General features: G+C 40.5%; 1 protein-coding gene across 2 annotated transcripts in view; it reads left to right on the top strand.

The window, feature by feature from the left end:
* Window positions 1-11,987: 11,987 nt before the first annotated feature.
* Window positions 11,988-24,042, top strand: part of BCKDHB (branched chain keto acid dehydrogenase E1 subunit beta) — a 280,099-nt gene continuing 268,044 nt past the window's right edge. For both annotated transcript variants that reach the window (XM_069487680.1, XM_069487678.1), the window contains exons 1-2: window positions 11,988-12,200; window positions 17,954-18,031. In XM_069487680.1, coding sequence (XP_069343781.1) covers window positions 12,005-12,200; window positions 17,954-18,031 — 274 coding nt within the window. In that variant the 5' untranslated portion in view covers window positions 11,988-12,004. The remainder of the gene's footprint in view (window positions 12,201-17,953; window positions 18,032-24,042) is intronic.

Genomic DNA, 24,042 nt, shown 5'->3' on the forward strand with positions numbered 1-24,042 from the left:
CAGTTATCAAGAGGAATGGAGAATTATGTGATTGGAGTTAGAAGGTCTTTTCCCATTTTTTCATAATTCCATATACATGGATTTCAGCGAAGTTTATGCTCCTGTCTCTGGTGAGGTTGGGAGGAAGAAATGAACATGTGTGGCTTAACCTCACATCCTCTCCCTTTATTGTCCTCCTCTGCCATACAGTTAGGAGGGACTGTGATGGTCAAGCTGAGCTTTGGCTGGGTGGATGGGTTTAACTGTGTGTTGGGGAGGACAGCGTTAGCATGCTCGTGTGGCCAAGGAGTCAGGCCACATTTTCAAACTCAACCATTATCAGTAAGAAAGCCATTACCTTGGTTACCATTTGGCTCTCTCATGTGTCTTACTTCTTTTTTTTTTTGAGACAGAGTCTCACTCTGTTGCCTGGGCTAGAGTGCTGTGGCGTCAGCCTAGCTCACAGCAACCTCAAATTCCTGGGCTCAAGCAATCCTCCTACCTCAGCCTCCCCAGTAGCTGGGACTATAGGCGTGCGACACCATGCTCGGCTAATTTTTTTTTACATATATATACATTTTTAGTTGTCCAGCCAATTTCTTTCTATTTTTTTTTTTTTTTTTTAGTAGAGATGGGGTCCCACTCTTGCTCAGGCTGGCCTGGAACTCCTGAGCTCAAACGATCCTCCTGCCTTGGCCTCCCAGAGTGCTAGGATTACAGGTGTGAGCCACTGTGCCTGGCTGTCTTCTTATTTGGTTCTAAACTCAGGATAAGAAAGAATAGTTATTTATTATTCCCTTCAAACTGCAACAGGAAGAAAGGCTGTAAAAAGAGAATCATAGAATTTGAGAAAGGAAATGACCTCAGAAATCTAGTCAACACCTTCTATTTATAGGAAAAGGAACCAAGTTCCAGAAATTTTGATCTACTTGCAGAAAAGTGTTGAATCTGGTTCGCAGAACTTTCTCCTACTTGATTATTGATTAGATGGTGCTGGGAAAATGACAAACCATAAATAGAAATGAGAAGCTAGGAGCACGGACAACAGAGAAGTGGAAATGTAGGCCTGGAGCTATAGATTTGTTTAAGATATTTTTTTTTCTTGTGGAAGTTTTTATGTTTTTGGTAACCAAATGTCCCACTAATTCATTTATGCTTTCCACCTAGGGTGGCATGTATTGAAAGTCCTTCCCCCCTTTATATCATGAGAAAATATAAATAAATACAGAAAATGTCAGTAAACATATATGGTATATATAGAAAATATAGGTAAATATTTATGGTTTTATTTTTTACATTAAGAATTTTAATCCAACTGGAATTTTGGTATATGATATGAGGTAGGTAATTTAAATTTTCATGTCAAAATACCATTTATTGGAAAATCCATCCTTTTCTCACTGATTTGAAGTACCATCTGTATCATATACCACCTCTTATGTATGCCTAGGAGTATTTCCGAACTTTCCTTGTCCATTGATCTGTCTGGCTGGCTTTTTGGCAATTCCACTCTATTGTAGATAGTATTGAACTTCACATGAACATCATCATGGGCAGCATGGGAAAAGGTCAGGCATTGGATCCAAACTTCTGTGGGTTTGAATCCAGGCTGTATCACTTATAGATGTATGTCCATAAGTAAGTGAATTAACCCTCTTTGAGGCTCAGTTTACTCATCTGAAGAGTGATAAGGGAGTCAGGGTGTGGTTGGCTCATGTCTGTAATCCTAGCATTTTGGGAGGCCAAAGTGGGAGGTTTGCTTGAGACCAAGAGTTTAAGACAAGCCTGAGCAAAATAGCGAGACCCTGTCTCTACAGAAAAAAAAAAAAAAATTGTCCCTAACTGACAGAATTGCTCTGAGGAGCAGGAAATATACATTTAAAGTAAAGGGAGTACTTAATCTTCTTTGGTACACAAAGAGGAGAGCTACCTTCACCACTGGCTTCTGAGCGATGTTGGAAAGAGATGGGATCTGTGAGCGACAGAGAGCAGGGGAAGTCCAGGGATAGAGCTTTGAAGGATACTTGCGTTTAGATGGCTGGAAGGAGGAGGAGGACCCTCTGAAGGAAATAATGGAGTGGCAGGGGAAACAGGGGAAAGAGAAGTGGCAGACGAAAGGAGAAAAAAGAGATTAGTCGGTGGCATCAAATGTCCAGAAAGATGAGTGCCAAGAAGAGGCTGGTGTTTAGAATATTACCTTTTACTTTCTCTGAGATGACAATTTCAGGGCAGAAGCCAGAAAGATGTCATCATGGTTAACTCCATTTGCTTATTCTTATTGATCTGCTTCTTTCGACTGACCCTACGTGCATCTTGATTTATGACTGATTGTGAGAAACCAGTGTCACCTCAACACCAGCAATCGCCAATTTGAGACTCTTCAGGACCACTGCTATAACTCATCTCCCGACTCGATAAAGCAAAGCCCAGACTTCCTAACATGGCATTTACAGCCCTCATGACTTGAGCCCAAGGACTGTTCCAACTGTATTCCTTATTACTGCTTGTCCTGTATCCTTTGTCCCATTCCAAAGGAACCTGTTCTTACACACAGCTTTGACTTTGCCCAAACTATCGTTTACCCACCTGGGATGTTATCTCCCTATATTCAAGGCCCTGTTCCAATGCCACTCCTTTCGTAGGCCTTCCTTTTCTTAACTAAATCTCCAATATTTAATTTTTAATCTTTATACCATAGTCAGCTAACAAGCCTGTTAAAAATGCAGTGGGAATTCAGAGGCCCCATCCCAGCAGATACTAATTCAGGAAGTCTAGAGTTGAGTCTAGAACTTTGTATTTTGACTTGTGTTCTAGTTGGTAATGATACAGTAGTCAGGGACCACACTGAGAAACACTTTTGTATTCTTTAAGGGAGTTATTTATTTCTACTTTATATTATACACTACATCGATTGCAGAATGGACTCTGAAATAACTTGTTTATATCTGTCCTAGCTCACACAGGTTTCCAATGAATTGACATTTCTATACACCAAAGTTTTTAAAATTGGAAAGGAGGTCCATGTTGGTCGGTAACTGCACCCAAAGAAGGAAGTAGCATTAACTATTCATCTTTTTAACCTCCTATCCATGGCTCCAGGGCAGGTCCAGGAATGCTTCTCCCTCAGAATGACAGACATTGGTGACTACTTGAGCCACACAGATGGTCATGGCATTGCCTGAACAGGAAGGAAAAACTGGCTGTAATGCCAGTGAAATGATGGAAGGTCTTGAGGTTGGGTGAGTTAGTTCAGAAACTATTCTACAACATGATGTTTTTGCCTTTGAGCTTAAGACTTTTGAGGGCATGATTACTATCTGGTTTATATTAGTCTTCACACAGTATTCAATACATTTTTGTTGAATGAAAAAGATAATAAATAAATCCTATTTTATTTTGGGAAAACAAACACATGAGTATTCCGATACCAATTGCAAGATGGGTTTGGAGAGAGTGACTTTAATTAAATAACTTATCCCCACATGTGTACTGTTCTTTCTTTTGTAAATGGAAACTTGTGATACCTGTCTACTATATACTTTAATGTTTTTTAAAACCGCAAGGTATCTTGAGCCTCTTGGATATGGGTATTATCAAAGCATTTTGCATTATTAACATGCTTTCACTTAAAATTCATTCACAGTTATGTCTGCAAAATTCAATACTGTACATCTACACCCAAGCTTATAAAGCATAATAAATTTGGAGATTGCTTCTTACATTTTACTCGAAAAAAAGAGTTACTTTAGCTATTTCCTTATTTATACTTCTTTAAATAGACTTAGAAAATTTAAATCTCAACCTTCATAAATATACGTAGTACACAAATCATTGCACAATTGTGTTCTGAAGAACATTATAAAGTGGTAATAATTTTTATTATCTTTCGCCACCTGGTGTCTTGATCAAGTTACTACAACCCATAATTGTGAGTTTTTAATAAAAATGATCATAGCTAATATTTATTAGACTTTTTTTCTGGAACAGGCACATATAAACCCCTTACATGCGTTAACTAATTAATTCAACCAATACTGAGAAACTGCTATGCATAAGTAACTTTTATGTATCAATGTGATTTTATCATCGTGACATTCCTTTAGGTAGTTCTGATGTTCTTCCCATGAGACTTCCGGGGTGTTAAATGGTACATGCAAGGTTATATAGCTAGATATGGAAGGACTGGTATTTAAATCAATTACTTCTCTCACTGCCTCTATTATTTGTGTAGCCATTTTTCTTTTACAAGATGATCCTTCAATATAAAAACCTTATCAATAATCTTTTAATACAGTTGCTTTCTTTGGGGTTAAGTGAATATTTATTCCATTTTAATTCCTCCTTTTGCTTTTTAGCTATATCTCTTAGAAAGATTTTTTGTGGTGGTTGCTCTAGGGATTGCAACATTCATTTTTGACATATCATTGTCTAATTAGATTTAATATCACACTATTGCATGCAAACTGTAAGAACCTTGAACAGTGTAATTCCATTTACATCCCATCCTTTATACTGTTGTCATATATTTTAGATCTAAATACATCACAAATGCCACAATACAATGTTATAATTTTTACTTTAGACAGTCATTTGCCTTTTAATGGAATTAAGAAATGAAAAAGATGATAGCTTTTATATTTACTCATCAATTTAGTGTTTTTGGTCCTTTTCATTCTTTCTATCTGATATAATTTCCTTTCTTTCATTTCTAATTCTAGTAAATTGATTCGTCTCTCTTTTTTTCTTGGTCAAACTAGCTAAAGGTTTGTCAATTCTTCTGATGCTTTCAAAGAACCCAGCTTTTGGGTTCACTGATTTTCTCTTATTTTTTCCTATTCTGTATATTATCAATTTCCACTTGAATCTCTATTATTCCTTTCCTTCTGCTTGTTTTAGGCTAAACTTATTCTCTTTTTTTCTTGTGTCTTCAGGTAAAAGTTTAGGTTACCAGTTCAAGATCTTCTTTTTTAATTGGGAATTTCGCAGTTGTAAATTTTCCTCCAATCACTGCTTGAGCTATATCTTATAAGTTTTTACATCTTGTGTCTTCATTTTCATTCATCTTAAAATATTTTTGAATTTTCCTTATGATTTCTTTTCTGACCCATGGATTATTTTGAAGTGTGTTGTTTAATCTTACATACCTGTGAATTTACCAAATTTCTTTCTGTTATTGATTTCTAATTTCATTCCATTTTGGTCAGAGGACATACTATATATATTAGGTTATTAAGTATAAAATATCTTATTTCCTTAAGTACTAAGTTTGACAGTTGATATCTCTGACATTTCACTCTGACACTTCTTGTTCACTCTGACACATCCTCATTCTTTGAAACTCATGGTTTGCCTTGTGATTATCTTTCAAATTTTTTTAGAGCAATTTTTGGTGAAACCATGGATAAGTCAAAAATGCGTGTAATTTTCTAATGTGAGTCCCATTGTGGAACCAATGCAGCACAGCTCAAAATATCAATGATGTGTTTGGGAAGGATGTTGCTAATGAACACACAGTACATAGATGGCTTGAGAAGTTCCATTCTGGTGATTTTAAACTTGAAAATGAGCCATGTGGGCAACAAGAGACCAAGATGGATAATGATGAGCTGAAAGTTAAAGAGGAAGCAAATCCATCTCAAACTAAGCGTGCATTAGCAGCAAGTTTTGACATTACTATTCCAATAACACTGGAGCATTTGAAACAAATGGGCAAGGTAAAAAAGCTGGATAGATGGGTACCACATGAATTAAATGAGCGTCAGAAGAGAAATCATCTCGAAGCTTGCCTTTCTTTGCTGTCACGACATAACGATTTCTACACTGTATTGTTACATGTGATGAAAAATGGATTCTTTCTGATGATCACAAACATTCGGCACAATGGTTGTATAAAGATAAAGTTCCGAAACGTAGTCCAAACCCGAATATTCATCAAAAAAAGCTAATGGTGTCTGTTTGGTGGTCCAACACTGGTATTACCCACTACAGCTTCTTGCAACCTGGTCAATGGATTACAGTGGATGTCTACTGCAACCAACTGGATGGTGTTTGTCCCCTTTGGATTCCCATTTGTGAACATTCCAGCCCTGCGGTAGGACATTTGAGGCACCATGATGTGCCATTTGGGGTGGCGTTTATCCCCTTTGGATTCCCATTTGTTTGATGGGCCTTGGCATTTTGTGTTGAGGATCCCCTGTATTGTCTGTTTGTTGTTTGTGAGTTTTGTTGCAACATAAGGAAGCTCCATCTCAAAATCCCTTGGGAAAAACTTTGGTCGAATGGTTAACTTATAGCTATAGCTATGAACCTATGTGTAAAGGGAAGAGTGGTTATTGTAATCCAATGTACATGCTGGAGTGTGAGGAGAAGTGGCTGTTAATGAGAATTCCCATTCAATTGATAGGCCGTGGCAGAAGGTTAAGGGGAGCAGGCGTATCACATGGCAAGAGAAGGAGCAAGAGAGAGAGGAGGGATTGCCAGGCTCTTTTAAACAATCAGCTCTCATGTCAACTAATAATAGATAGAATGAGAACTCACTCATTATCATGGGGCGGGCACCAAGCCATCCATGAGGGATCCGCCCCCATGATCCAAACACCTCCTACTAGGCCCCACCTCCACCACTGGGGATCAAATTTCAACATGAGATTTGAAGGGGCCAAACATTCAAACCATATAAACAGGTAATCAATATTATAATATCATACAGAATATTTTCACTGCCCTAAACAACCTCTGTGTTCTGCCTATTTATCCTTCCCTCTCCCTAACCCCTGGCAACCCCTGATCTCTTTGTATTTTTTTTTTTTTTTTTTGAGACAGAATCTAGCCCTAGAGTGCTGTGGAGTCAGCCTAGCTCACAGCAACCTCAAACTCCTGGGCTCAAGCGATCCTCCTGCCTCGGCCTCCCGAGTAGCTAGGACTACAAGCATGTGCCCCCACACCCAGCTAATTTTTTCTATAGATTTTTTAGTTGTCCAGCTAATTTCTTTCTATTTTTAGCAGAGACGTGGTCCTGCTCTTGCTCAGGCTGGTCTGGAACTCCTGTGCTCAAACAATCTGCCCACCTCGGCCTCCCAGAGTGCTACGATTACAGGTGTGAGCCACCACACCCAGCCCCCAGTGTTTGTTTTTGTCTGCTCTGTTGAAAATCAGCTGAGTGTAGCTATATGGTTTTATTTCTGGATCTTCTATTCTGTTCTATTGATTTATGTGTCTACTTTTATACTAGTACCATGCTGTTTTGGTTACTATGTCCTAGTAGTATAATTTGAAGTCAGGTAATATGATGCTTCCAGATTTGTTCTTTTTGCTTGGGCATAAATTTTCAACTCATTTGAGTAAATACCAAGGAACACTATTGCTAGATTATATGTGAGAATACATTTAGTTTTGCAAGAAATTGTCAAATTGTCTTCAAAAGTGGCTATACCATGTTTTATTCCCACCAGCAATGAATGAGAGTTCTTTGCCCATTTTTTAACTGGGAAATTTCTCTTTTACTGTTGAGTTTAAGAGTTTTAAAAAATATTAATATATTCTGAGGGCTGGGCTCAGTGGCTTACTCCTGTAATTCTAGCACTTCAGGAGCCTGAGGTGGATGGTTGCTTAAGGCCAGGAGTTTGAGACCAGCCTGAGCAAGAGTGACACCCCCATCTCTACTAAAAGTAGAACAATTAGCCAGGCTTTGTGGTGCATGCCTGTAGTCCCAACTACTTGGGAAGCTGAAGCAGGAGGATTGTTTGAACCCAGGAGTTTGAGGTTGCAGTGAGTTGTGATGACATCACTGCACTCTAGCCTGGGCAACAGGGTGAGACTCTGTCTTAAAAAATGTATATATATATATATATATATATTTTTTTTTTTCTGGACATGAGCTACTTATCATTCTGATTACTGGTTCTTCTCAAGTTCCATGGATCTTGATGCCATATCAACATCTCTCCTGGCCATGTGGGAGAAGCATTCTGCTGTTCCAAATGCCACGCCACACTGGGGACTTAGTGACACTATTCTAGGCTCATCTACAAAGAAAGATACCTACAGCTCTTTCTACTCAATGGCTCTACTTCCATGGAAGGTGGGAAAAACTGGCTCCTACATCAGCGCACTCTTTATATCTTTTGTTTTGGTCCTAAGTTTTGTGCCCTATGTCATTCAGTTTTTGAGGTTTAATACTTAGAAATCAGTCTTTAAAACTCAAAGTATTGTCTCTGACACCAGCTTTAAAACCTATTTTAAAATTCAGAAGCAAGAATTTGATTTCTTTGCTATCTGCCTCCCTGATACTTGTATTTGAATTTGAACGGGGACAGGGACCAAGATATAAGGATGTAATTACTGCAAAAATATTATCTTGCTATATAAAATCGCTGTCTAAGGCCGGGCGCGGTGGCTCACGCCTGTAATCCTAGCACTCTGGGAGACCGAGGCGGGTGGATCGCTCGAGGTCAGGAGTTCGAGACCAGCATGAGCAAGAGTGAGACCCCGTCTCTACTAAAAATAGAAAGAAATTATATGGACAACTAAAATATATACATATAGAAAAAATTAGCCGGGCATGGTGGCGCATGCCTGTAGTCCCAGCTACTCGGGAGGCTGAGGCAGGAGGATCGCTTAAGCCCAGGAGTTTGAGGTTGCTGTGAGCTAGACTGATGCCACGGCACTCACTCTAGCCCGGGCAACAGAGTGACACTCTGTCTCAAAAATAAATAAATAAATAAATAAAATCGCTGTCTAACAGCAAGCTGAGTCTAAACAGGTGCAGGTTGCACAGGTAGTGAAGCTCAGTGATAGAAAGTGATCAGGAGTCATTCTGAAGAGTGAGTAGCAACTTTGCTTTGTACGCCAGCTCCATAGTCATGGGTTCTGTATGTGTTCAGGCAGGCTAAGGTGTCATAAACACAACTGGGAGTAGCTTAAGCAAAGCAGAGAACCCATTTCAAGGATACCGTAATGTCTCATAAAACCCCAGGACCAGAAAGCAGTTAGACCTCAGGAACAAAAAGAATCAGGAACTCAAATGTAGTCATCACATTCTTCACCTTTTCTGGTTCACAAAATTACTGAAAGCTCCTAGTTTTTGCATTTCCCAGGGACATTCAAGGATTACCTGACCTTTCTTTTTATTACACTTCCAAAATTTCTGGAAAAGGACAGTTGCCCAATTTAAAATAAATGAAATGTGGCCAGGGCTGGGGGGACAGGGGACGTCTCAATCTAATAACAGAAATTTCCATGGTTACTGGGCAAATGGTGTGATGAGCATAGAGAAAATTTCCAAAAACAGCAGTTTGCTGGGCAGACAAATCTGGCAGGTGCTCTCTTTGTTGTTCCTGACTGCATGTAGTTGGAAGTCCAAATTTCTCAGAACAGCATACAAAGACCTTCAGAATCTCCCTTTAATCTATTTTTCCTACTTCTTCTTTTGTCAACCCTGTATCTTCCCCTGTACCCTGAATTTAGCAGCAGTAAGCTACTTTCTCTTCCTGGAACCCACTGTGATCTTTTATGACTGTAAATCTTTGTACTTGCTTTTTTCTTTGTCTGGAATACCTTTCCCCCTCTAGTCTGGCAGATATAATAACTTCAACTCATCTCTTAGGTCCAGCTCTGTGTTACTTATGGAAACAGTCTTGATTTCCAAAGCAGACTTTGTTGCTCTCTGTGTGTTTCACTTTGCACTATTTTAGAGCCCCTATCACATTGGATTGTAGCTGTTGTCTAATCTATCTCTTTTTTTCTAGCAATTTGGATATTTTAAATGCAAGACTATGTCTTGGTCTTATTTGTCTCAGTGATGGCCTGACTTTGGCTGGTACGTAGCAGAGGTTCAGTAAAATTCTCATTAGTCCTGTTATTATTTTTCTCTTTTTCTCCCAGACCTCACTTATGGCAGCAACCCAGCTCCCTGGACTATTTGCAAACTGAGAAAATAAAGCTTGATTCATTTTTATCTTGCTCTTTGGGGTCTTTCTTTTAAATCAAACTTTGACTATGGGTCAGATGTGGTGGCTCACGCCTGTAGTCCCAGCATTTTGGGAGGCTGAGGTGGGAGGATCACTTGAGGCCAGGAGTTCGAGACCAGCCTGGGCAATAAAGTGAGACCTTGTCTCTACAAAAAAATAAAATAAAATAAAAAAATAAAAAATCAGCTGCACGTGGTAGTGCGCGCCTACAGTCCCAGCTGCTCAGGCAGGATGATCACTTGAGCCCAGGAGTTTGAGGCTGCACTATGATAATACTACTGCACTCCAGCCTGGGTGACAGAGCAAAACTGTCTCTAAAATAAATACATACTTAAATAAAATTAAATAAAAAATACTATGTAAATGTAATTTCATTTTGTTACCTCTCTACTTCATTAAAGTAAAATAAAAATACCCTTTATACACACATATGCCCCCCACATACCGTTAAAACAGCAAAAGTAAACACTAACAAGAAACCAGATTAAAAATTCCCCAAATGTTGAATTTTGGGGCTTAGCGTGGAATAGGAATAATGGAGACATAATTCTGGTCCTCTCTTTGGCAGTTTTTAATTGCTGTTTCTCAATCCCAGTCAGAAAGCAGGCAGCTGGCCTATCTCTCTGCTTTCCTCTCACCCCATTTCTTCTCTCTCCTCCCTTGCCACCATGTAAAACCAGATGGGTTGGGAAGCCAGGCATAACAGAAGGGGAACTTTTTTTTTTTTTTTTTTGAGACAGAGTCTCACTCTGTTGCCCCAGCTAGAGTGCTGTGGTGTCAGCCTAGCTCACAGCAACCTCAAACTCCTGGGCTCAAGCGACCCTACTGCCTCAGCCTCCCAGGTAGCTGGGACTACAGGCATGCGCCACCACGCCCAGCTAATTTTTTTTATATATATATTTTTAGCTGCCCAGCTAATTTCTATTTTTTTTTTTTTTTTAGAGACGGGGTCTCGCAAACTCCTCAGCTCAAAGGATCCGCCCGTCTCGGCCTCCCAGAGTGCTAGGATTACAGGCGTGAGCCACCGTGCCCGGCCAAGAGGAACATTCTTTTCCTCCACTACTGCTTCATCCTCTCTCTCTCTTCTTCAAATTCTGTTTTTGGCCTGTCTTTTCTCACCCTCCCATCTCCATCTGGTGGACACACTTTCATGTTTGTCTTTTTCATATTTGATTTTACTGTCATATTTCACATTTTACATGATTTTTTTTGAGAAAATTCACGGACAGAGAAAGTATCCTTATATATATATATATATATTTTTAAAAGTAAAATTTGCAAAGTTAAGTATTGTACATGTAAACTAATGATTCAAATTCGCCAGGTTTCTAAGGTATTCAGAGTAAGCCAGTCAGGTAATTTTTGCTCCATCTGGGCAAAAATGCATCTGAATTCCTGTTAAGTGGATTTGCAAGATGAAATCTTAAGTTTACCACTTTCATGCTCATCTAAATCTAGAAAAACAAAATCAATAAAAATCTATTCATGCTTATTAAGCATTTCAAGGAGGGTGTGAATAAAGAGCAGAGGCTGGGAGCAGTGACTCCAGCAGTTTTCTGAAACTCAAAACCAATAACCAATGTCAACCAGTAACTCTTCCCCTCCCCGCCCCTTACAGAATAATAGAGACAAAGAACAGGAGAGGATAAAAAAAAAACCCCAGTTATATTTTTAAAGAAAGTATACATCTTAGAATGAAAAAGCCATTAGCAATGGCTTTGTAAATGGCACCGGAAAAGAACAAACCCAGGCACGTCGTGCAATACTGCAAACAGCTGACTTTGGGAAGGCGTCACCCCCAGAAACAATTTCACTGGAGCGCACCCCACGCCTACCCCGGCTCGGGTCTCCTCCCCGTCCCTCTTCCGCATGCGCACACCGAGCGTACGCCGGCTGTGTGCGCTCGTCGCCTTCCCAGCCCCCGAATTTCCAACTCCGGTTGGTGTGTTTCACGGGACCGCCCCTCTAGCAGGACCAGTGTGGCGGCCGCCCCGGTGCTCCGCCCCGCCCGGCGGCAGCGTGTGGCTGCTCTGCTCGGAGCCGGGCTGCGAGCGGGGATGGCGGCGGTGGCGGCGACTGCGAGCTGGCTGCTCCGGCTCCGTGCGGCGGGGGCTGAGCGGCACTGGCGTCGGCTTCGTGGCGCGGGGCTGGCGCGGGGCTTCCTTCAGTCCTCCTCGGCCGGCCATGGTGCGGTCCAGAGGCGGCAGGTGGCTCACTTCACTTTCCAGCCCGACCCGGAGCCCCAGGAGTACGGTGAGCCCGGGGCTACCCTCCCCGGTCCCGGTCCCGCTACAGCCCAGACCCCCGGGCCGGCCGGCGCGCGCAGGGAGTGCCGCTCCACCATCCGGGCCGGGGCCGAAGGGCTGGTCCTGCATCCCGGCTTAATCCCTGCCTTACTCTCTGGAACCTCCCTGCCTCAGGGGCTGCCTGTGATTCCCTCCTGGCTCTAGTTTTTGTGACTGTTCGCCTTCGAGACGCAGTCCCTCCGCACCCTCGAGATGGGTGAGACAGCATACTGCTGTCTGGAAGGGCCCTAGGGACAGGGTTGGTGGCCAGGGAAAGCCTCCCTCGTCTGCCCTCCATCCCTGCTTTCTCAACCTGCGCCTTCGGTGGTGTTCCAGCTTGCCCAAGACTGGGTCGCTAACTTTAGGCAGTGGCATTTGAAAGAAAAAAAAATATGTATTTTTTTTTTTCAGTAGGTAAGAAGAAAACCAAGGGTCTAAGTAACTGAATTGATTTGGCCAAGGTCACAGAACAAGTTCTTCCTAGAAATGGGAAGGAATTCAGGCTTCTTATTTGAGTTTAGTACTGAGCTTGAGCTGGGCAGTGCTGCCACTTAGCCAAGGAGAGGTAATCCGTGAAGGTGATGGGAGGAGGCAGCCACGGGAAGGGCATGTAGCAAACTCCGTGTGATATGACTGTTGCGTGACTTTTAGCATTTCTTCTGCAAGTTTTATGTGATCTCTTAAAGATCCAGTTGTCTGTTGTCAGAATATCGGGAAATACTAAGCAAACATTTACCATTTGCTTTTCTAATAACTTCTCACGTGCTAGAGCAGATGTTTTTGGAAGTGTGTCTTGTGAATAATAAGAATGAGCATTTATTGAGTGCTTACCACAGGCAGGCGCTGTCTGGGTGTGTTTCATCATCTCTTTTGATGCTTAGGACAACCTTAAAAGGTAGGTAATGTTTTTATTCCCATTTTGTAGTTAGGCTAACTGAGTTCTTGAGATAGTTTGTCCAAAGTTGCAGAGCTAAGTTAGTGGTAGCTCCCGCTTTGGAATCTAATTGGTCAGATTCCAGAGCTTCCATTCTAAACAACTTATTAAAATGCATGTAGAAATAATTTATTAAGAGAGTGTCCCAGTTTTGTGGAACAGTAGATACCATAAAGGTGTTTTGTCACCAACAAGATAAATCCTCCATTCTGTCTTCAAAGCAAAGAAACTTTGGATCAATATGGAAGTAATAGAGCACAGGCCTTCTTAATCCCCCTTTCCGTAATTGTAAACTTACTAAAATCTCAGTAAAGTGATATCACATTTATATGTTCATTCTTATTATAAAAATAACATAAACATATTACAGATAATTTGGATAATAGAGAAAAAGTAAAAAAAAATATAATTTCAACACCTATGACAGTAAGCATCACTAACATTTTGGGGTGTATTCTTCAGGTATTTCCTTCCAGTTTAGTGTAGTCTTTTCCATAGTTGCAGTTTTAATGCAAATACAATTTGCATTATTTAATCGGAAGCATTTTGCTATGATGCTATACTGTTTTTATAACCTTTTTAGAATTTAGAGGACATGTTCCATGGAGTAGAGACACAATTCAGTAATCAAAATCTTGACTCTGGAAACAGATTGTCCTAGGTTTGCTCTTGTCCCTGCCACCTATGACTTTGGAGTTATCACTTATGCTCTATAACCCTTGGTTTCTTTATAAGTAAGGAGTTAATACCTACTTGAGGTTGTTATGAGGCTTAAATAAAACAATCTTTGTAATGTACTTAACATAGTGTTTGACAACTAAGAAGCAAGATTCACTCAGAAAGAGGAAACTTTAAATATTACCATTTTGCTTTTGTTGTTAGAGTTTTGCAATGTTATGAGTAATGCAGATATGAGCATTTCGTGCATTTGGCTTTTGCGTATCTGAGATTATTTCCTGAGATTAGAGTCCCAGGGGTGAGATTTAATTTCAAAAAAATAAGGGGGTACAGATGTTTTGATACATGGCTTGAGTCAGGGCTACAAATGTGCCCATCATCCAAATAATGTTCATTGTCTTAAAATAAGACGACAATGACATTTGCTGCATTGATTGACTCTTCCTTTCACGAGAGATTTCTCTGTAGCATACAAGGTTTTTGACAGCATTTTACCCACAGAACTTCTTTCAAAATTGGAGGCAATCCTGTCGAACCTTGCTGCTGATTTATCAACTAGGTTTATACAATATTCTAAATCCTTCATTGTCACTTCAACACTGTTCACAGCATCTTCACCAGGATTAGATTCCATTGTAAGAAACTACTTTCTTTGCTCGTTCCTATGAAACAACACCTTATCCATTCAAGTTTTATCATGAGCCTGCAGCAATTCAGTCACATTTTCAGGCTCCACTTGTAATTCTAGTTCTCTTGCTAAACTAGAGAACCACATGTGCAGTGACTTTTTCCACAGAAGTCTTGAGGGTTGGAATCAACTTCTCCCAAACTCCTATTAATGTTGACATTTTGACCTCCTCCCATGAATTGTGAATGTTCTAAAATTTAGTAGTCCTCAACCTTTTTGGCACCATGGAAGACATTTTTTCCCAGATGAGGGGGAAGAGGTCGGAGATGGGGGCTTGGGGGGCGGGCAGGGTGATTAGAGGCAGAGCCCAAGCGGTGACTTAACTGCCCTGTTTTCCTAACAGGCCATGGACCAGTACCCGGCTGCGGTTCGGGGGTTGGGGATCCAGAATGGTGAAACCTTTCCAGAAGATGTTCATTTTACTTTGCCCAGATCAATCAAAGGAATCACTATGGCAGCTATAGCCTTATGAAATGTATTTTTTAAATAATAACACTTGATAGTTGAAAGTACTCCTTGATCTGTGGACTGCTGTATGAATGTTGTGTTAGCAGGCATGAAAACAACACTAATCTCCTTGTACATGTCCATCAGAGCTCTGGGGTAACCACATGCATTGCCAGTGAGCAGTAATATCTTGAAAGGATTCTTTTTTTCTGAGCAGTAGGTCTCAACAGTGGGCTTAAAATATTTAGGAAACTCTGCTGTAAACAGAGGTGCTGTCATCCAGGCTTTGTTGTTCCAGTTATAGATCACAGGCAGAGTAGATTTAGCATTCTTCTTAAAGGACCTAGGATTCTTGGAATGGTAAATGAGCATTGCCTTTAACGTCAGGTCACCAACAAGAGAGTCAGCCTGTCCTTTGTGGCTTTGAAGCCAGGCGTTGACTTCTCTCCAGCTATGAAAGTCGTAGATGTTATCTTCTTCCAATAGAAGGCTATTGCATCTCCACTGAAAAATCTATTGTTTAGTGGAGCCACCTTTATCAAAGATCTTAGCTAGATCTTCTGGATAACTTGTTGCAACTTCTCCATTAACACTTGCTGCTCCACCTTGCACTTTTATGTTATGGAAACAGCTTCCAAACTCTGCCAGCTTCAAACTTTTCTTCAGCTTTCTCACCTCTCTCAATCTTCATAGAATTGAAGAGAATTAAGGCCTTAATTTGGATTAGGTTATAGCTTAAGGGAATGTTGTATCTGATTTGATCTTCTATCCACACCAAAAAGACTATTTTGCTTTCTTAGTTGTTCACTGGAGTAACCCTTTTAATTTTCTTCAAGAGCTTTTCCTTTGCATTCCCAACTAGGCTGTTTGGCATAAGAAGCTTGGCTTTCAGCCTGTCTGGGCTTTCAACCTGTCTGGGCTTTCAACATACCTTCCTCACTAAGCTTAATCATTTCTAGCTTTTAATTTAAGAGAGAGATGTGTGATTCTTTCTTTCACTTGAACACTTAGAGGCAGTTATAGGGTAATTAATTGGCCTAATTTCAATATTGTTGTGTCTCAGGGAATAGGGAAACTGGGGCAGAGGGAGAGACTTGGGGGAATAGCTGGTCAGTGGAGTAGTCACAATACATACAACATTTACCAATTAAGTTTGCTGTCTTATATGGGTGTCGTTTGTGGTTACAATAGTAACCTCAAAGATCACTGATCACAGATCACAATAACAGATATCATAGTAATGAAAAAGTTTGAAATATTGTGAGAATTACCAAAGTGTGACAGAGAGACATAAAGTGAGCACATGTTGGAAAAATGGTGCTGATAGATTTGGTCAATGCAGGGTTGCCACAAACCTTCAATTTGTAAAAAAACACAATATTTGTGAAGCACAATAAAATGAAGTGGAATAAAACAGGATATTCTTGTATCTATTAAATGATGTAATCTTAGCCCTAAGAAAAATAAATTTTGAAGTAGTTATGGATATGTGGTGTGATTGTATATCCTTTGGCAAGGTGATATGCCAATACTTGCTTCAGTAAATTCCTATTATCCCCACCAGAAATAAAAGTAGAAACAGGTTATTCCGGGCACACAGGGCAGCAGGACATTTCTGATTGGGAATTGCCAAGACCTGAAGCCTGGGCATTCAGTGCTGTTGAAAGGCCCAGAGAGACTTCAGAAGCCCGGGAAGGGTGTCAGTGGATAATAGAAGGATTAAAGAAGTCATAGGTCAGAATCTGCTGTGGAGCCAGGCCAGGCTAGGAAAGGGAATGGGTCTCCAGGAAAAGTGTAAGTGACCACTGTGTCATGCGCAGGGGCTTGAAGGCAACAGCAGTAGCTATTGTGACCCACACTGGAAATTAGACCTTAACTCTTGGGGCATCTTGTACTGCTGAAGCATGGAGCCTGGACGGTACAGTGGTCAGGGTAAGCAGCAGATACCGAAGGGATTTGATGTCAGCATCCTGTGGGATAAGGTGTCCACCAGTGCATAGATCAGGCACTAAAGGAAGACTGGGCCTAGGGATCAGAGACGATGTAGGCACAGGCCTTTCTGTGCTCTGAATAGTGCTCTGGGAGAGGAGTTGATCTAAAGCTCTGGGATGACTCTGGATGCTGGGCAGCACCTGGGCTTAAATTCAAAGTTCTAAGGTCATGGTGTTTCTGAATTCCAGTGTTTGGAACTTTATCAAATGAAGCTTTACTATACCATTCAGAATAGTGCAAAGACCAGGATGAAGGATATGGACAAAGCCCAGAATCTAACAATAAATAGCTAATATTTATTCAGCACTCAAAACTGTGTCAGGTACTGTTCTAAGTACATTACGTGTATTGCTCCATGTATTCCTACCAAAAAATCCGTGTAGGGGGATGGGCATTGGCTCACAGAGAGTCTACTTCAGTAATGAGACAACAGGAAGGACTAAGTGAGATGTGTGCAGGCGTAGGAGTATGATGTTCTCCAAATGCCAGCAGTTCTGGGTACTGAAGTTTATCTTTGTTTTATAGTCTTCCTCACTGTTTTATGGTTCATGACCATTTGCTGTTGATGGCATATTTAACACATGCCACTGGTCACGTGCTTTCTGTGTGGCTTAGGTTCCCAACTCCTGTCCTGAGAGTGTCTTTCCAGACTATTCTCACTGTGGCTGGTCTCCTTTGCTGACTTTCCATGGCTTTTATTGTCTATGCACATTTAGCCACTTGGTTATATTCTTTCTTCCTTTTTTATACTTGTTTTTTAATTGTTTAATATGTATAATTTTTGTCCCATCAACAAGTTTCTTCAGGTCTGTATGGCTTTTGTATCTTCTATGGAGCCAGCATCATTGTAAATAATTCAGTAAATTCACATAATATATTTTATATTTTGTACCTTGATTTTAGTCAAGTTGTAATAAACTATTAGGAAACAGGTTATTTTTACATATCTTACAATGTATGAAATATTTTTTGATTTTCACAGGGCAAACTCAGAAAATGAATCTTTTCCAGTCAGTAACAAGTGCCTTGGATAACTCATTGGCCAAAGATCCTACTGCAGGTAAACTTCATTTGTGCTTCACTTGTGACAGCTGTGTTAATTCCAGAATTGAAGGTTTGCTTGAAGTATTTATGTGAAACTCAATGGTTAACATCATATCTGCCTGGAATTTTTAAAAGACCTGATTAATAATTAAGGGTAAATAATCAAATTGCAATATTATTAACAAACTTTTAATCCACTTATTACTAATTAGCTTTCATGTATATCTAATATCATCAAGTTAACTTTCTCTCATGGTATGTATGATCATGATATATTAATGCCTTCTGGATTAATACCTACCGTATACTCCTGTTTCTTTAGCATATAGAAAAAACAAAATACCGCTTTATTCAGCTAGCTATTTATCAAATGAGACTTGACTTCATACTTTCCCTTGGGATACATTGTCATTCAACTTGTAAGATTTTTTGGAAATAATTTTAATATAATATTTATAATTTTATAAATAAAAATATTTATCTTATTAAATTATTGATATAAAAACAATTGTACTTCCACTGTATGTTTTCTAAGTTTTATTGCCTTTACTTCACATACATATGCACATATACTTGTGTAGGGGAGCCAGAGATTACCTCCAGCCCCCCTTTTAGTTCTTGGTGGGTTCCTTAGCTGGGTCTAGAAACCAGATTGACACCAGGCAGATGAACCAGAGAAAAGCATATACATTTATTAGTTTTGCACGTATGTGGGGATCTTCACAAGAGAGTAAAGTCCAAAGAAGTGGCCGAAGCAAGATGCTTTCATACTTTTTAGACAAAGCATAAATTTAAGAAGAACTTATGGGACAAAGAAAATCTGGCTAGGGGCAGTAAACTTTCTAGGAGAATCACTAGGATAAATATGGGAGGTGTAAAACAGGTGGAAGATAAGGGTTACTTTGTTAAGTATGTTTATTCAGGTCCATTGCAACCTCCAGTTTTAAGTCACTGGTGATACTTTCTCTGGTATGGAGAGGGTATCCCTCCCAGAGGATTCTGTCGCTTGCTGCATGCATGAAGTGATAGGTCAGCTCACCCTTTCTGAACCTACAATTTCTCCAATGTTTTTAACTTGAAATAATCCATATAGCAATCTGGCTTATATACGGATAGCACATCCTTCACTCTTCCTTTTCCCTGGTCTGAAACTTACCAGAAGTTTCAAACATTAAAAGCTGATTTGGTGGCTGTGGAGAGAAAAGTTGAGTTAGTAGCTGTGCCACAAGGGATCTGCAAAGGAAGAGAAGAATGTAAATTAGGATACGAATGAATAAACAGAAAAGAACAAATCTAAGCACTGTTCCTCACACTCTGTTAAACCTGTCTCCCATTCCTGGGAATAGGTCCATCCAATAAAATGTTTTGGCTTCATTTATTTGATGAAGAATGTTTATCTTGTCTTTTAAAAGGTGTCAGTTAGACTCTGTCCAGAATGATTCATACAGAAGCAGCGTTTTTCTCCAGTGATTGCACAGGCCCCTCCCTCTTGGGCTGTCAGTGTCTCTAGCACGCAGCCATTCTGAAGGACAACAGAGGCTAAGCTATCAACTTCTGATTGGAGTGTTTTTAATGTGTGCATAGTAATGTTGAACTTTTTAAAAATTTTTCTATTTTTAGTAGAGATGAGGTCTTGCTCTTGCTTAGGCTGGTCTTGAACTCCTGAACTTAAGCAATCCTCCTGCCTCGGCCTCCCAGAGTGCTAGGATTACAGGCGTGAGCCACCACGCCCAGCTGATGACAAGAACTTTTGTTCTATTATTTAGAAAAGATTTAGAACTGCGTTTTCAATCTCGTAAACTCCAATGCCTGGGAAAAAATCTTTCAACATTGAATAAACTTAGAATTGTGACATACAAGTGGATTTTCAATGTTCCGTCTAGTACATTTTTGTGGTGCTAAGAATTGTGATATATAAGTGGGTTTTCAATATTACATTTAGTACATTTGTGGGGTACTACCTTATGAACAAAGGAGCTCAAGTGTGTGATTTGCCTAAGAGTTAACATAGAGTACCTGGTGACAGTGGTGCTAAGTATATGAATCTATGTTGCCTGGTCATCTAGGTAGGAATCCTTTATATATCTTATTACCACATAAGATAAACAGACCAGTGTTGTCCACAGATAAGGTCAGAGTAGAATTTGTGACCCTCCCTCTCCTGCCCAAGTTGGGCTTTGTTGTGACTTGGCTTCTGTTATATTGACCTCTGCACATCTCCATCCTCCATGTGTCCCTGCTAGTTCATAGGAACAGAACAGGTTGCAAAATATCTGATATAGGAGGCCTTTAATTTGGTTTAGGCAGTCATAGGGCTTAATTTTGTTACCTGGCCAAGTTAGTACAGAGTTTTTGTCTTTTGTGTGCAATCTTTGATGTCTGCTAGCCTAATGAGGGGAAGAGGTAAGCTTCCCTAGTGCTACACAGGGCTGACTTGGGAGCCCTTTGTAACATCTGGTGATGTGGCAAGTGTTTATGTCGTAAAAGTGTCAATGTCAAGACTGTTTATGACCTTTCTGAGAGGTGTAAGGGTACCATGGTTGGAATCAAACCACAGGGTTTGGGTGCAACATCTCATTGGTTTGTTACCTAAGAGAAGTACAGCATCATCCTTGCTTTCCTAATGACTTCACCAGAGCAAAGGACAGTCATTCAGTTCTCACAGAGATTTCTTTGTGTCCAATTGACTCACCAAAAGGTGAAATAGTGTGACGTTGTTTTCTCTTGGCATATATCCGTGCTCCATACTTTATCCAGCAAACACTCACATTGCAGGGGTGGGAACCTGCAGCCTCAAGGCCACATGTGGCCCTTCAGATCCCCAAGTGTGACCCCTCGACCAAATCCAAACTTCACAGAACAAATCTCTTTATTAAAAGGATTTGTTCTGTAAAATTTGGATTCAGTCAAAAGGCCACACTCAAGGATCCAGAAGGCCACATGTGGCCCCAAGGCTGTGGCTTCCCCAGATGTTGACATAATCAACAATCAGATTGATTACTTATATTAGCCAGGGTTTGGAAGACTGATACAAAGGGGTGCTGGGTCTGTGCCTGACCTGTTGGAAATACAGTAAGGGTTAATAAGAGCAAGACGCAGTTTGAAAAAAGGTCTATAATGGAGGATTAGGAGGAGAATAGGATAGATGAAGATGGTTTCTAGTCAACTTTTTAATAGTCTATCAACAGACTAGGGAAAGGGCTTTTGTCATTGAAAAAAAAGGGGCTGTGTTTTTTGTTTGCTTTTTGTTTTTTTCTGAGGAAGAGTAGTAAGGAGATCTAAAAGGGGGAGAAAATAGGTGGAAATAGAATTTCTTGATCCATGTTCTTGGGAAAAGCTGTCTACTTCAAAGAAATACTGTCTACTTGTGGGGTCTGGGAATTGGTCTTGGAAATGCTTACTTTAAGGTTGCCTCGAGGGGTAATTTTCTAATTGTCTTGGGAGCGCTGATCAGGATCTAGCTTGGATATGACTTGTGTGGACCCAGGAGGATTTTTCCTTTATTTTGATGGCAGCGTAGGTTGTCAGCACTGCTTCATATGGGCCTTCCCAGCGAGGTGACAGTGTGTGCATTCTTCTAAAAACTGTGATGTACACATTATTTCCTGGTCAAAAGGGTAGGCGAGGCTTGTCAGTTGTTGGTGGAGGCTATGCCTCTTTTGACCAGTTGATGATATGTTTCAAGTATATTGGTGCCTGAATGTAGCTTAGCATCAGATTGTCCATGTAAATCCCCGTAGTGTTCATTTAACCAGGAATGGAAGGTTTAGTGGTGCCACCAGGCATATGGTGTCCAGACGCTATTTCAAAAGGGATGAATCCATGTCTTCTATTCAGAGTATCCTGAATTTGTATAAGGGCCGGATATAATACTTTTGGCCATTTAAGTCCAGTTTCTTGACAGACTTTTCCCAAAGTCTGTTTAATGTCCAGACTTTTACGTTCTACTTGTCCTGAGGATTGTGGATGGTACGAGGTATGAAATTTTGAGTACCCCAAAGTTTTTGCAAGCAAGTGGTTTATCTCTGCTATAAAATGAGTTCCTTGGTCTGACTCAATCCATAAAGGAATACCAAAGCAAGGAATGATCTCAGTTATCAATTTAGTGATAAAGGAGGGATTGGTTAATAGGGCCTGATCTGTCTCCATGTGGAGAGGTGCTATGTGTTAGGAACTTGTAGGAGAGTGGATACAGCATGGGAAGGGAACATAGAGGTGAATGGGAGAGCCTAGCTCAGGAGTGTTGCTTTATCAATTAGGGCAGCAGCTGCTGCTGTTGTGCACAGGCATGAGGCTTGCCTTGCTGCCATAGAAGCCAGCTGGGCATGACACCTATGCTACAGGGCATATCTGAGAGGCAAAGGGTTGCCCTAGAATACTTGCATTATTTTCATGACAATATGGGTGAAAAGGTTTATTAAAATTGAGTGAGCCAAGAGCAAGGGTGTGGACAGTGCTAATTTTAAGGCTTTAAAGGAACTTAATGCCTCTGAGGGCCCCCTGGAGTGGTAGTGGGAGGAGGACACATAGTGGACTCCAGCTACAAGAGGGATGGACAAACTGACTCAAGGCATTTTGGAGTGAGCTTTTGAGTGCCCTGAGGTATTTTGTGCCTTAAGTAAGTGATAGTTGTTTGTACTAACTTAAGTTCAGATCTGGAGGCTTTATTTAGCTAATGCCTTTAGGAGAATGAGAGATTCTGTAAGGACACCTTGTTTAGTTTGGTCACAAAGCAGAAGATCATCAGCATATTGCATGAGGGTGGAGCCTTGGGTGAAGGCTGTAGAATCCACGTGGGCTTTAAGGATTTGAGAGAATATTGAGGGGGACTCACAGTATCCCTGAGGTATGGAGTCCATGTTAATGTCACCCTCTAAATGTAAATGCAAAGAGAAACTGTGAGTCAGGATGCAAAGGAATTGAAAAGAAAGCTGAGCAGAGGCCAATTAGTGTCAGCTGGGCTGTATCAGCAGGAACTGAGGTATAAGGATAGTGGCCACATTGGGGATGACAAGGTGGTAGAGAGTTACATAGGAGTTTATGGCTCTTTCAGCCTGTACAAATTGATAGATTTGATTTCTGTTTGAGTCAAATTTCTCTTCCTTTTTTACTGGTAAGATCAGGGCTTAAAATAAGTACACTCTGCTACAAAAGGGGCTCTGTTATAGGTTTGATTCCTCATTCTGCATCTCATGAGAAGGGTACTGAGCTACTGATGGCAAGGGTTTGTTCCTTTTCCATGCAGTATGTACAGGTTCTGCACTCAGTAGCAGTCCAATTTCATTTGCCTGTGAAGCCTGGAGATGAGTTGGGACATCTTGTAAAATTGCATCTTCTTTAGAGGAATTCGAACCAAGATGGGTTTCCATGAAAGAGAGAATAGGATATTTAGAGTATGATCTGAAGGCAGAGAAATAAAAGTGCCTTTCTTATTACGTTGTATGGTGGCATTAAACTTATTACATAATAAATCTCTACCTAAAAGGTCTACTGTGAGGAGTCAAGAACTAAAAAGGTATCGTGGGTGTTAAGAGGGCCTAATGATATTAGGGCAGCCGGAGATACAGGCAGTGAAATAGGTTGCCCAGAGAGTCCAACAGCTTACATAGAATCAGAGGTAACAGGTAAAGATAACTCCTGAGCGAATAGTAGAGAGACTTGCACCAGTGTTTATTAAAAAATCCAATTCCCAGTCCTCTACTTTAAGCTTTATGGTGGGCTCTGGGGTTTGACTGAGGATTGGCTGACCCTGTCAGTCAATGGGGTATTGTCCCACAGGAGGGGAAAAAGAAGCCTTCTGAGGGTGCTGGGTTTTAGGGAGAGTTTCTTCCTTTTTTTTTTTTTTTTTTTTAAAGTATAAGACAGCAGTTTTTCCAATGCCCTGGCTTTTTGCAATATATGCAAATTTTAAAGGCAAACTAGAAAAGCCTTGTGGCTGACCAAAGCCAAGAGAGGACTTTGAGTCGTTCTCAGAAGGCTGCCTTTGTTTTGGTAATGATTAAAGGTTCAAGGCAAGGACTGTTGATT

Source organism: Eulemur rufifrons, chromosome 15 (genome assembly GCF_041146395.1).
Source record: "Eulemur rufifrons isolate Redbay chromosome 15, OSU_ERuf_1, whole genome shotgun sequence".
Lineage (NCBI taxonomy): Eukaryota > Metazoa > Chordata > Mammalia > Primates > Lemuridae > Eulemur > Eulemur rufifrons.